The sequence below is a fragment of the Cydia splendana genome, chromosome 2 (genome assembly GCF_910591565.1).
Source record: "Cydia splendana chromosome 2, ilCydSple1.2, whole genome shotgun sequence".
Classification (NCBI taxonomy): domain Eukaryota; kingdom Metazoa; phylum Arthropoda; class Insecta; order Lepidoptera; family Tortricidae; genus Cydia; species Cydia splendana.
Window position 1 is genome coordinate 18,468,347 of NC_085961.1, and position 13,459 is coordinate 18,481,805.

General features: G+C 38.7%; 2 protein-coding genes and 1 long non-coding RNA gene across 4 annotated transcripts in view; 2 read left to right on the forward strand and 1 right to left on the reverse strand.

Moving 5' to 3' along the window:
• Positions 1–13,459, forward strand: part of LOC134805505 (uncharacterized) — a 49,479-nt gene that overhangs the window by 35,232 nt on the left and 788 nt on the right. The gene's annotated exons all lie outside the window — the stretch shown is intronic.
• LOC134805357 (uncharacterized) lies at positions 2,676–8,702 on the forward strand. The gene is made up of 5 exons (XM_063778696.1): positions 2,676–2,826; positions 3,529–3,822; positions 5,846–6,057; positions 6,613–6,762; positions 8,102–8,702. The coding sequence occupies exons 1-5, from the start codon at positions 2,814–2,816 to the stop codon at positions 8,186–8,188; spliced, it is 756 nt and encodes a 251-aa protein (XP_063634766.1). The 5' UTR covers positions 2,676–2,813; the 3' UTR covers positions 8,189–8,702.
• LOC134805040 (probable peptidoglycan muropeptide transporter SLC46) overlaps positions 10,027–13,459 on the reverse strand; it is a 34,285-nt gene continuing 30,852 nt past the window's right edge. For both annotated transcript variants that reach the window (XM_063778335.1, XM_063778329.1), the window contains exons 7-8: positions 12,147–12,303; positions 10,027–10,532 (exon numbers count right to left, since the gene is read on the reverse strand). In XM_063778335.1, coding sequence (XP_063634405.1) covers positions 10,280–10,532; positions 12,147–12,303 — 410 coding nt within the window. In that variant the 3' untranslated portion in view covers positions 10,027–10,279. The remainder of the gene's footprint in view (positions 10,533–12,146; positions 12,304–13,459) is intronic.

The window sequence follows — 13,459 nt, forward strand, 5'->3', positions numbered from 1 at the left end:
CATTCTTTCAGTGTTGCCAGATGGTCACAAAAGTCACATTTTTCGTGACTTTTCGCCTTCTCGTGTGACATGTGCGTGACTTACGATCTTGAGGCAATTTTTGTGACTTTTTATTAAGCTAGTCGAATTTTGGACAAGTTTAGTTCTGCAATTTGTATTATTTAGGAACGCGGTGAACGCACCCAAGTTGACACTTGCACTGACACCTTGACGTTACATCCACCATCATGTTTATTATAATAGTCGTGGCAAGATGAGACTTGTTACCTTGACATGACGGTGTCATTTAGTTTGATAGTAGTAGTTTTTTTTAGTGTATGATTCATTTATTTTAGCCTCATATCTCGAATATCTGTACGAATAGCATTATAATTACTTCGGACAAAAGTTTTATCACAAGATTTTCTACAAATTTGGTTATGTTCATTTTTACTCTGCGATCAATACTTAAGGAGCTACAGGCTGTTAAAGTTAAATAAGAGATAAAAAATAGACGGTTTAAGAAAACGTCGTTTTTTCGTAATTGTTCATCAGAAAAGAAAAAAAGTTTAGGATAAGCAAGCTAAGCGACCTGCTGATATAATATAAAAAAAAACCGGCCAAGAGCATGTCGGGCAATGCTCAGTGTAGGGTTCCGTAGTTACCCGTCCGTCAAAATAGACTATTTGCAAAAACTCAAAAACTGCTAAACAGATTAGGTTCGCTATATTTTTCCTTGAAAGTCTTTACTAAGTTTTACTATCACGATTTTTTAAATATTTTTTGGACCCATGGTTAAAATTCTAGGGGAACTAAAGTGGAAAACACAACTTTTTTCTTTCAGATCGATTATTTCCGAAAATATTAAATTGGTCAAAAATGGTCCTTAGAGACCCTTATTCATTTTAAAAGACCTATCCAAGACACCCCACACTATAGGGTTAAAGCGAAAAAAAAAATACATCCCTACTTAATGTAGGGGGCTGTCCATAAATTACGTCATTGATTTTTGACGATTTGTGACCCCCCCCCCCCCTAAATTCATCCAAAAAACATGCTTCGAATGACCTCGTTTCCTCCTACGTCATGCTACCATCATCCGATGTCCAGACCCCCCCCCCCCCCTAATTTGTAATGACGTAATTTATGAATAGCCCCTAGGGGAGTCACCCTAAAAAAATATTTTTTCTAGTTTATATTTTACGACTTTGTCAGTGTAACAAATTTATATATTCATGCCAAATTTAATAATAGAAACTAGAAAAAAATATTTTTTTATGGTGGCTGCCCTACATTAAAGTGGGGATGAATTTTTTTTCGCTTCCACCCTATAGTGTGGGATGTCGTTAGATAGGTCTTTTAAAACGAATACTGGTCTTCAAGAACCATTTTTTGATCAACTTAATATTTTCGGAAATAATCGATTTGAAAGAAAATAAGTTGTGTTTTCCCCTTCAGTTCCCCTATCTTTTGAACCATGGGTCCAAAAAATATGAAAAAAAAATCATAAAAACAATACTTAGTAAAGACTTTCAAGGAAAAATATAGCGAACCTAATCGGTATAGCTGTTTTTGAGTTTTTGCGAATAGTCCATTTTGACAGACGGGTAACTACGGAACCCTACACTGAGCATGGCCCGACATGCTCTTGGCCGGTTTTTTTTTATATTTTATCAGCAGGTCACTTAGCTTGCTTACACCAAACTAATTTTTTTATTTATGATGAACAATTACGAAAAAAACGACGTTTTCTTAAATCGTTTATTTTTTATCTCTAATTTAACTTTAACAGCCTGAAGCTCCTAAGGGGCTGTCCATAAATTACGTCATCGATTTTTGACGATTTTGGACCCCCCCCCCCCCCCTATAATCATCCAAAAATCATGCTTCAAATGACCCCATTTCCTCCTACTTCATGCTACCGTCATCCGATGTCCAGACCCCCCCCCCCCCCCTAATTTGAAATGACGTAATTTATGAATAGCCCCTAAAGTATTGATCGTAGAGTAAAAATAAACATAACCAAATTTGTAGGAAATTGTATGATAAAACTTTTGTCCGAAGTAATTATAATGCTATTTGTACATATATTCGAGATATGAGCAAAAATATGAAATAGGTACCTTTAACCCTCCCTGCACCCTCAGCACACCCCCTACCCTCGAGGACTTTTAGTATGTTTATCTGGACACCACAAGGTATACCTGTACCAATTTTCAAAACTACACGAATTATTTCCGCAGATTTTTCTAATTTGCTTGGGTTATTGACAATCTTAATTTTTTAACTTTCTCATTGATCCCCAAAAGTAGCCCCCATGCTTAAAATTCATTTGTTTACGTTACATGACTTGCATGTCCGTCTTTGGGTCACTAATTTACATATGTGTACCAAATTTCAGCTTAATTAGTCCAGTAGTTTCCGTGAAAATAGGCTGTGACAGACGGACGGACAGACAGACAAACAGACGCACGAGTGATCCTATAAGGGTTCCGTTTTTTCCTTTTGAGGAAAAATCATATAAGGTTAGTAGATTTTTTGTGAAATATATTATTTTCTGAATTTCTTCTAACAAAATCGATTTACCTACCCATACAATACAATAATATAAAAATGTGACTTGAGCAGCAAAAACGTGACTTTTAGGGAAACGAAACGTAACTTATGACTCCAGAGCCCTGGCAACACTGATTCTTTTCTTTTCATTTACCGCTACTTTTGTTAATCAGTTGTACTGCCCCGCTATACTTTTGTTATCAACGACGTTTAATAGTACTTACCTGCAACTTTCTATACTTTATCGTGCTGAAATTGTAAACAGTTATTTAAGGACCATGTCTGGATTTAGTAAGTATTATTTCAATAACTTTTTTCAGAGTAATAACCATACCTAATGCCAATTATGTGCATCTTTGTCTAGAAATAAATATAAAGCAAACTCAACTCTTGCACTATTGCTTAATATAACAGTTGCAATACTTTTAATGCTCATTTGCAAGACTCTTATTCATTTGTTATGAATTATGATTAGTAGGTACTTACAGTATCCAATACCTTGTACCCAGAGACAATAAATGTGGCTGTTTACGACGATTTCCGAACCCTGGTGACTGTCCATCAATCATCTTATTTATTAATATTGTTTCGTTGAAAATAAACACTGGACTTTATATTACGAGTAGTTTACATTTAATCAATGACATGTAAACTTGAAACTACACTACAAAGTCGAAATTAGCAGCGTCTCTTTCCAAAGAATGATGTGCAATATTTATTGCATGGTACTACTGTACAGACCTTTGATTTTCAATATATTATCTCAATGGTAGAACAAAAATAATTTTAGTTCATTCTATTCAAATAACAGTTAAGACTCTTGTAATGATTTGCATGAGAAAACTGTTTAATATCTTTAATATATCTGCCAAGTTAATATAATTTATGGAAAATGAGCAACTAATTTAGATGTTTTTATTTGTGTTAGTGGATACAAAGTAAATATTTTCCTCTTACAATAATATATCTCATGTACATGTTTGTAATTTCCAGATCCGTATGGGAACCCACCCCAGTACCCTCCACCCCAAAGCCAGATATACCCCCAGCTATACAACCCCACAAATGCTCCAGTGCCCGGGCAACAAGCCCCACAACCAGCTCAACCATACCCATATCAGCCGGGCTTTGCATATGCATACCCTGGACAACCTGGAATGGTGCCGCCTGGTGCTGGTATAGCCCCAACTCCTCAGTACGCTGGACAGATGGCTGCTGCACCGTCAGCACCTGCAGCTTTCTCATATGCCGGCTTTCCTAATGTCACTCCACAACAAGGATATGGGCGTAAGTATAATAAATACTTTTAAGTCAGGCATACAAAATAATATTATGTTGTCCAAACAACCACCAGCAACCATCAGCTATTTAACTGGTCAGTCCAGCCCATTCGATGGAATTCATATTCCGTTATGGAAACTCTGTTAGTTAGGTATTTAGTGCTGCTGGGCATTTTCCGCAAATCAACAACCATTGTGCCTATTTTGCGTCAAACGAGGTAGCGCTACTCTAGCCACTTTGCTAAGCAAAGTTTTCAGGTTGCTAACTGCCTCTTTTAGTGTGCACGGAGTCCCTAGGTATTTGTTCCTGCTCCTGTATGCTTCTACCTGTTTGCAGTCTAGGAGAATATGTTTTGTTGTTTCCTCTTCTTCCATGCACTCTCTGCATATTGGACTGTCTGACGGAAACTCTGTAAAACAGCTATTAAGACTGAATGAAGAAACATGAGTAATAGTAGCTGTGCCCACAGCTTATACATATTGTATTTTGTGTCATTACTACGAGTATTACCTACTTGTTTTTGTTTATCTCCAATGCTTTCTACATCCAAAATTTCTTTAAACTTGTTGTAGATTTACATTAACAATATGTAGGTAGTGCTTAGTCTTAGATATTATCATATTTTGTGGGTAGCTGAAATAAATCATGTCACATCACATCATCATTACATGGTTGGTGACAGTGGTAAATTAATTAAAAACCGTAATCGGAGTGATAACTGTAAAACATCATAGTTTAATAACCGTGTGTCAGTGTGTTAGTTGGGTGTAAAATGGAACACGCTCGTCCTCCGCCAGAATTAAATGTAGAGGGCTGCGCGGAGGCGCGCGCCATCGCATGGAAAAAATGGTGGAAGCAGTTCGCGGTGTTTCTAAAGGCATCGGGAGTGAGCAAGCAGGAGAAAGATGTGCAAGCGAGCTGGCTGGTCAACCTCATCGGCCCGGAAGGATATGAGATCTTTTCAACTTTCACGTATCAGAAGGATGAAAGTGCCGAGGATATTGATTGTGTTAAGGGGAAGTTCGACAAGCATTTCGGTACAAAGGTCAACATTACAATGGCACGATTTAAGTTTTTTACACGTGCTCAGAATGCAGGTGAAACTATTAATCAATATGTGACGGCGCTAAAAGTACTCAGCCAGGTATGCGAATTCGATACATTGGAGGACGGGCTTATACGGGATCGAGTAGTCTGTGGTATTTCTAGTAACGTAGTGAGGGATCACCTACTTAGAACGGAGGGATTGACACTCGCTAAGGCGATGCAGATATGCGAGGCGCACGAAATGTCTACAGAAGAGGGTCGGCAGATCGAGCGGGGGCAGGCTTCGACGTCATCAGCGGTCCAGGTGGACGCGGTCGGACGTGCGCGTGGGCGCCGAGGTCGCGGCCGGCCGGGCGCGCGCGGCCAGCGATGCTCGCGCTGCGGCGGCTCCTGCGACCAGGCGGCTAACTGTCCGGCGGTCAACGCAGTGTGCTATGTATGCGACGCGCGCGGACACTACGCTAGAGTGTGTCCTAAGCGGGCTAAAGGTAAAGGTGATCGTGTGGACTATATTTTATGTCAATCGCGGAGGATGATTATTACACCGCGACATCGGACGATAATGATGACCATTATGCAAATGTATTATATGTTCGCTCGCTGAAGGATAAATTGGAATGTAAAGGTAAAGACAAGGTTTCGGAATGGATTGAGCCTATATATTTTAAAATATAAATTTCGTCACCGGGCACGGCATTCTCCTGCCAGCTATGCGGTCGCGGCTGCCGCTCTCGCATTGGTCCTAATAGTCATTTGCGGAAGTGCCGCACTCTTATGAACGCTTATTGTTACAGGCCAATTATGATGGTGACGAGTATTATACATTAATAGATCTAAGAAAATGTTAGCGAACTTTTTAAAAATCAGATAATTATTTATTTAGTTAATATTTATTCCATGTCATTCAAGATATCGTTCAGAAAACAGGCTTGAAGTCAACCATCGGGTAATAAGTTTCTGACTGCAACTATTTAATTTTCAGCGGCTGTTGAATGGATTCCATCGTCCACTGGAGACGCAGCCTCCCTTAGCGACCGAGCTGTGGTGGCGGGGTATGAGGGCGCCGACGGCAGTCCTCTGTGGGTGATCAGGGCGCAGTTCGAAGGAGATCTGATCCCGGGCAAGTTCGCTGCTAAGCACCGTGCGGCGTATGTGCCTTGGGGGAGCAATGAAAACTCTGTTGATCGTTTTGAGGTAATCTTTATGTTTGAGAAATGTCATTATCATCAGTCTACTCTATATAAATATTGTATCTCTTCTTGGTACGGATCTCTGTGGGTGACTTGAGGAAAACCTAAGTCTTGGCAAGTTCGTTGGTTAGGCCTTGTCTCCGGTTGACGCCATCGCTACGAACAGTTTTATTCTATGAGGCGATCGTTTTAATAAAATATTGCGGTGTACACAGAGTACCAACCAAGGCATGGTCAATGCATAACAGACCAAAGTCTAAGTATTGAAGTATGTACAATAGGCCCTAGCCCTAGTATAAACTCGAATAAAATTGTTTTGGAAGGATATGATGTTTTGTCCTCTCACTGTTTGAACAAGCTTTTGTTTCATAGTTGTTTTTTTTAGATTTATTCCATCAATATAATTACATTAACAAATATTTTGAGTGGATCAATTATTTTATTACTTATGTGATTTAGGCACACAGAGAACACAGTTGCTTGTTGCAGAGAACACAGTAGTATAATTTACGCATAATCTCTGGTGACGGTGACGTAACCACAGCAACACATGTTTCAGGTGTGCTGCGCGCGTCCGGAGAGGATCCGCTGGGTCCCGAGCCGCGACGGCGCCGCGCCGCCCAACGCCGTGGTTGGCGGCAACACGGCGGCCGGTGAGCCGCTCTACATCGGCCGCGCCAAGCACGAGGGCTCTCTCACGCCCGGCAAGGTGAGCCATTACCACCCGACAGCCACGGCACGGGTGCGAAACTCCTCCCTTCGAGCTAACTCGGCTCCGTTCGGCTCAGCATTGCTCCGAGCAATTATTAGGGTTGACACAACTTGACGTCCCTTTGCGTGCACGACCACAGATAAGATAATGGCTTGAATTTTGACAACCCTAAATAGCCGAAAGGGATAGTGCCATACCACAGTATAATAAATAGTACTAACGTACAGTATGGACACTCCCTGCCTCCCGTTGAAAGTGCCGCCCACCCGCTCTCGGTTACCTCTCAGTTACCGGCTGGCAAGGACGCGACGACGCGGTGCGCAGAGCGGAAATAAATTTGTTTGGGTACAGTCGAGTTGACAACTGTTAAAGGTTTGTCTATGCTGGCGCCATCTATATGGCGCCAGCATAGGTTTTACCTATCTCCAGTTTAATTCTGAGATCCAGTTTAATGATGCGACTAAAAAAAAAATAAAAAAATAAAACATGAATTTGACACTTAGGGGCTGTCCATAAATTACGTCATCGATTTTTGACGATTTTAGACCCCCCCCCCTAAAATAATCCAAAAATCGTGCTTCAAATGACCCCGTTTCCTCCTACGTCATGCTACCATCATCCGATGTCCAGACCCCCCCCCCCCCCCCCCCCCCAATTTGAAATGACGTAATTTATGAATAGCCCCTTATTGGGCTGACAGATTGAACCGTAGCGCCATCTGTAAAATACTTCGACCGGCCAACCCCGTTCCATTCATACCTCATTAGCAGAATGACTATCACTGTGTGTATTATAAAAGCTAAGCTAGTTGAACTCGACATCCAGTATGAATTCTTGACCATTTTGTACTTTGTGATGGGTAAACATCAATACCATGAGTCTTTTACGACTAGATTCAGCTGGTCCAAATGTAAAAAAATTATGACGATCCATGTAGGTTAGTAATGTTACTAGAGATGCACTGGATATTCGGTTACTATCCGGTATCCGGCCATTATTTTAACACGGTCATAATTCTACTCTTTTATTATTTTGAAGCAATTTAAACATTCCACTCACTTCACGTGCACTAATTTCGAACCTAGACATGAATATGCGTGAATCAACCGCGAACCCGAACGCGAACGTTCAAACTACGAAACCTGCACAATGCGCACCTGATAAACCGAAATGTAGTAGTATAAGTAATGTAGTTCCGCAGGCCGAATATTCGGCGGCCGGATACCGAATATTCGGCCGATGGTCTGGCCGAATATCCGATATCCGGCCAAACAACTATCCGTTGCATCTCTACATGTTACCATAAATATTCACGATAGTTTTTTTCTATTTTCAGGTTCATCCTTCGCACAAAAATATGTACATTTCCTATGGCGGTAAGGAAATGCCCCATAACATCTACGAGGTATTGTGTACTATTTAATATGCTTCGAATATACCGTCAAACCTCCAGCTTTGCCCAAGACGTTATTCAATATTCAAGCTAATATAATACTACATAATCAAATTCATTACATAGGGTGATATTTCACCTATCCAACTTCTTTGTCCAAAGTGTATTGCGTGCCACATTTTGCTTTACGGAGAAAGTGAGACGCACTGACATTGGACAAAAAAATTGGACATGTGGAATACCCGTTTTTCGTTATGTTATGTTTATTTTCTCCTTGATTTTATCTATGGACAAAACATTCAAGGGCAAAAATGGACTGTTTCACGGTGCATCATATTTAACCAACCAGACTGTATTTAGAGAAAAGCATTTTTTATTGTTATATTTTATAAGTATTCGCATTTTGAAATAGTATTAATATTGCCAACAATTACTTAAGGTTACAGGGTAGTTATAAACGTTTCGGTCTCTTTAATGAAACTACTTTAAGGTGTATTTGCTATATTGAATCTCCTTAGATTCCCTTGATTGTGTATTATTGATATTGAAATATTTGTTATTTTTAAATACATGTTAGCTTATTGAAATAAATATTTTAAGTATATTTGAATTATTTTTTGTTACATTGCGTCTAAGTGGAAATCAATGAAAACAACGTTTTAGTCAAAATCTTCTTTATTATGTCCTATGGAATAAGTACGCACACAATAAATTTAATCAGGTGTCCAGGTATATGATTAATAAACTGAAGCTAATGTGCCTAAATTGACTAAACAACTGTAAGGTTTTAATTTATTTTACATTTATTTATTCATTTAAACTTTCTTGCACAAACACAAAAAAAAATTACAAATGGCAGACTTAATGCCTAAAGGCATTCTCTACCAGTCAATCATTGGGTCAAACAGAGACATTTATTTATTTATTTGAGAGATTTATTATTATTGTGATCCCTATTTAAATGGTTAGCCTCCTGACGACCGGCGTCCTACTCATAGATACGCCTCATTTAAGTTATGTCTATTTGTCATCATAACAGTTTTTACACTGGCAATTTTCATCCCAGTATATTTTCTGTGGAGTGAACTTGTACTTAGTCGGTAATCAGTAATTAAAGTCAAAGTCATCGTTGATGTTTCGAACTAGCGACAAAAACTATAAGATTACACAATTACATAAAGTTCGCTCGGCAGAAAATAGAATCAATAATTTCACAAATCTAAGAGGGTATGTCTCACCATAACACAAACAAAATTGCAACCTTATCATTCGTGGAAACATTTAGTATACGGCTTCAATTTAATAATCATCTAAAGTCTCACATGTTATAGGAAACTAGTTTAAAGTATTACTTAAGTACTAAATATATTATTATTTTTCGTATACCTACACGCACAATCACATTACATTTAATTTTGTCTAGTGCATTTATTGCTTTCAATGTTACAGCAGAGTCTGTCCTGCATAACATTGCCATAATTATCACAGTACAGAAATCACATATTTGAAACGTTCGACCAATTCACGAATGAATATTTGAAAATCGTTCTCCAGATTATTGAGACGCAGATATACAGAATAATGTTTTACTTTTTTAGAATTGAATGAGAGCTGTAACAACAACTAATAACTGATAACACACAGGTTCTAGTAGTTATCAAATGTTCAAAAAATAGGTACCTACAATTTAAAAGATATGCCTATTTTAACGTACACCAAAAAAGAGAATTTGGAACTTTTTGGCTGTGTACAATTCGACTGTTTTGAAATAGGTATCATCTTATCTGATTTTATAGTTCCAGTAAAGCGGCACTTTTACCGCCCGCTGCACCGGCAAGAAACCCTTTCAACTCGTGACGTTTCCCATTAACGTCTTATAAGAATTAAGTAGTTTCTATCAATTCATTTTTACCTGCTACTTAGTTATTGTTTGTTATAAAGAGATAAAATATAAATTAACTCATAGTTAGGTTTAATAAAAGGGGGGTTAATATTGTACATTACGGGCGGTAATAAAGAAAGCATCAGATCGCAAGTCGCTTTTGTTTCGCCCGACTATTTAGAAATGGCGATCTGAGACATCAGTAAATTTTCGTTTTTGTAATATTGACATAATAATAATCACAATTTACTGGTACTATGCATACTTTCTGTGAAACCAGTTTCGATCTGCGACTGCCGTATGTTTTCTTTATCTGCTGCAGATGTGTTGTTGATCATATTGTCGATCCTTTTCGTCCTGCTGTTGCCATCCTTGTCGTCTTCAAACGCTTTATTATCAAGGCCCGTCTTACCCGGAGCGTCTTCATTTTTTGCGTCTGTCTCCTGGTCTGATGATTTGTTACTATATTTCTTGCTTGCTAAATATAGCCACCTGAAAAATAAGTTTATATTAGTGGTGAAATACTTGTACGTACATCGGAGGTAATTAGGTTACTTTGTCAATGCGTATTTTGAAATATTTTGAATGCTGAATCTACTCGTCTATCGAAGAGCTGCATTCGTACATTGTTAGAGTTAGACCAAGAAAAGTCTGCAACGATTTTGATAGCACCACAGACATAGAATCCGCGCTCGCGCTTGACAGACAGATTAAGTGTGCGAAAGGGAAGCCATCACGTATATGAACATCCCATGAGTGCGAAAGAGTCAGACTACCAATGAGAAAACGTAACCACTTCTGAGTTTGACGACGGCCGCGGACGGCCAAGAGCGTATCACGGTAATTTTCATATTGAAAAATATACACCGATTAGGACGAAAAGTATTAAATAAAGTAATTCAGTGAAGATGGTGTCTTGTAGTGTTCCGGATTGCAGTGTCAGGGCCAAATAGTCCAAGCAAATACTAATTTCAGAGGATTTATGATATTCTGAGCGAAATTTTCATAACGATATTTTGTCAAATTAACAGCGTAAAAAGTGCAAGAAGCCGGTTTATACAGTTCATTATAAGTTTTTCTTCCTTTGTGTGCTAATATTTTATCATATTAGTCTATAATTTAAAATATTTTGTGTAAAAACATAACCTGTTACTTTACGCTAGGGCTTGACAAAATGTTCATATGACAGTATCGATAACTTTTCGGTATATTAATAGCTATGTAATTATTTCTTCACAAGATATCATTAAGATATTAGATTTTATAACCGACTTCAAATAATAACGATTGTTATACCTTTTTGAAGGTGCTCATGTTTAGCGGTAAATTTAAACGCCACTTTCCAACACAGTAAGAGTTACATTAAGATAAGTCTGCAACGATTTTGATAGCACACGCAGTGCAAGTGTTATTTATACGTCATAATGTCGTAGAATTTTAACGTTTAAAATAACACATTTGAAAAAGTAGTCGATAAAGCAATCAAACATCGACAGATTATCAATATGTTGTAACATGACATCACTATTTTTGATCTCACGTAGACAATTTACGCAAACACTTGCATTTTATTTTTGGTCACACTTGAAGATTGACAGCTGTTCTTGTTCATCTTATTCTATGGATAGCACAGGCAGACCACGCAGTACAACTGTTATTTTAAACGTCAATCTTCTATGAAATTATGACGTATAAATAACACTTGCACTGCGTATGCTATCAAAATCGTTGCAGAGTTTTCTTGGTCTAACTACATTACTACAGAAACCCGGAAATTAGGGCTGCCGGCCAAGTCTTTCCCCCCGAGTTATATATAAGTTTAGTGCTATTACTGCTTTAAAAAACAATGTGTCCAATATCGGAGGTGGTCGAAGCAGGTGCCTCTTAACTCGCACTCCTTTGTGCGTTTGGTTAGTTCCTTTTGACCTCCCACGCCTTGGGACATATATCGGAAACTTTAACTTGACATCGAGAGGTTCCATTCCATGTCCCTTATAGTACAAACACTCTTTCCCTACAAGTGCTCGTTTACATCGCTGCGGAGTGAGGATCATCATGGCCTTTGCCACCCTGAAAAGTGAATTCAATACACACTTAGATACTCACAAGAATATGACAACGGCAGGGACGGTTAGAGCGCCACCCAGCACGAAAAACGCTCCTGGGAAGGACTTAATTGTCGCAGTGTAAGTGGTCGTGTACATTGGCGCATATACAAGAGGCATCATCGCTTCTGCCACGCCGAAGAACGAATTCACCTTGCCTACACAAGAAAAAATAAATGTTACGGGATAAAACGTTTTTTGGTTAATAATTGACCGCCAGGCCAAATTAAGTTGGCGTGGCGACGAGATGATTAAAAAAAATATTATTGCCTAGCAACTGTAATATTCTGTTTATTGTCATGTTAGTCATGACAACTGTAATAACTATAGTAGACGCAAACCAAACTATAATAACTAGAATAGTGTCAGAGTTAGATTTTTTTTCCACAGATCTAGAATGACGCTCACGCTTACGTACATTCGAGATACTCACCAATATGGTAGACCTGTGATTTTTTCAGATATTTTGTTAATGTTTATGTTATTGTGTATCGTAATTGGTTTGTGATAAATATTTGTGAACTACATATCCCACGCCTCTGCGGGTAAGTCTGACACAAGTCATGTTACTTATTTTTTCTTTTAACTTTGCTTTGCTTAGGTATTCGGTAATAAAGCAGAGACGCTTTCCATATAGATTTTCGTACATTGACCCGCCTGTTGCTATTGCACGCGCATATGCATTGCTATCGAGTTCGCATAGTGACCTTGACAACCGCCATCATTGCTGTCCCAGCAATATAATTATGCGCGTGCAATAGAGACAGCATCAGGCGGCTCAATTTTCGAAAATCTTTACTTATCGAAGAGTCTCTGCTTTAGCAGATCAGGCCCCGTAGGAAACATGCCAATCGCCAACGCTCCGTAGCGAACAAAACGCAACTGTCACTGTCACACTAATATGGAAGAGTGATAGAGAGACACAAAGCGATTTGATGTCGAAGCGTGTCACCTTGGTTACAAGTTGCCTCCAGAATCTCGCGAACTAAATTGACAGGTCAATGTGCACAAATGATACCACAGTTTGACCAGTGCTGTTCATATCGATATTTTCAAAAAAGTTTGAATTAGAGAATATCGTGAGAATTCACCGCTAGGGGCGCTACTGTTGCGCGGTCAGTTAAAATGTATCTTTAAGTAATTTAAGTTATTTTACAAATGTTAGCCCAGCCCCAAACCTGTATACTGACATTAAAATTTGTCAGTTTCGCATCCGCACCTCCTGATTTGATCGGTAACGGATTTACTATCATTACGTACAAATGGAAAATTACATCGGCTAGGAAAATTGTCCATCCAGCAAAATGTCGAAAA

Coding starts and splice junctions, on each gene's coding strand:
- LOC134805357 (XM_063778696.1), top strand. Junction 3,823..5,845: donor TCCACAACAAGGATATGGGC/GTAAGTATAATA, acceptor TTTAATTTTCAG/CGGCTGTTGAATGGATTCCA. Junction 6,763..8,101: donor GCTCTCTCACGCCCGGCAAG/GTGAGCCATTAC, acceptor TTCTATTTTCAG/GTTCATCCTTCGCACAAAAA.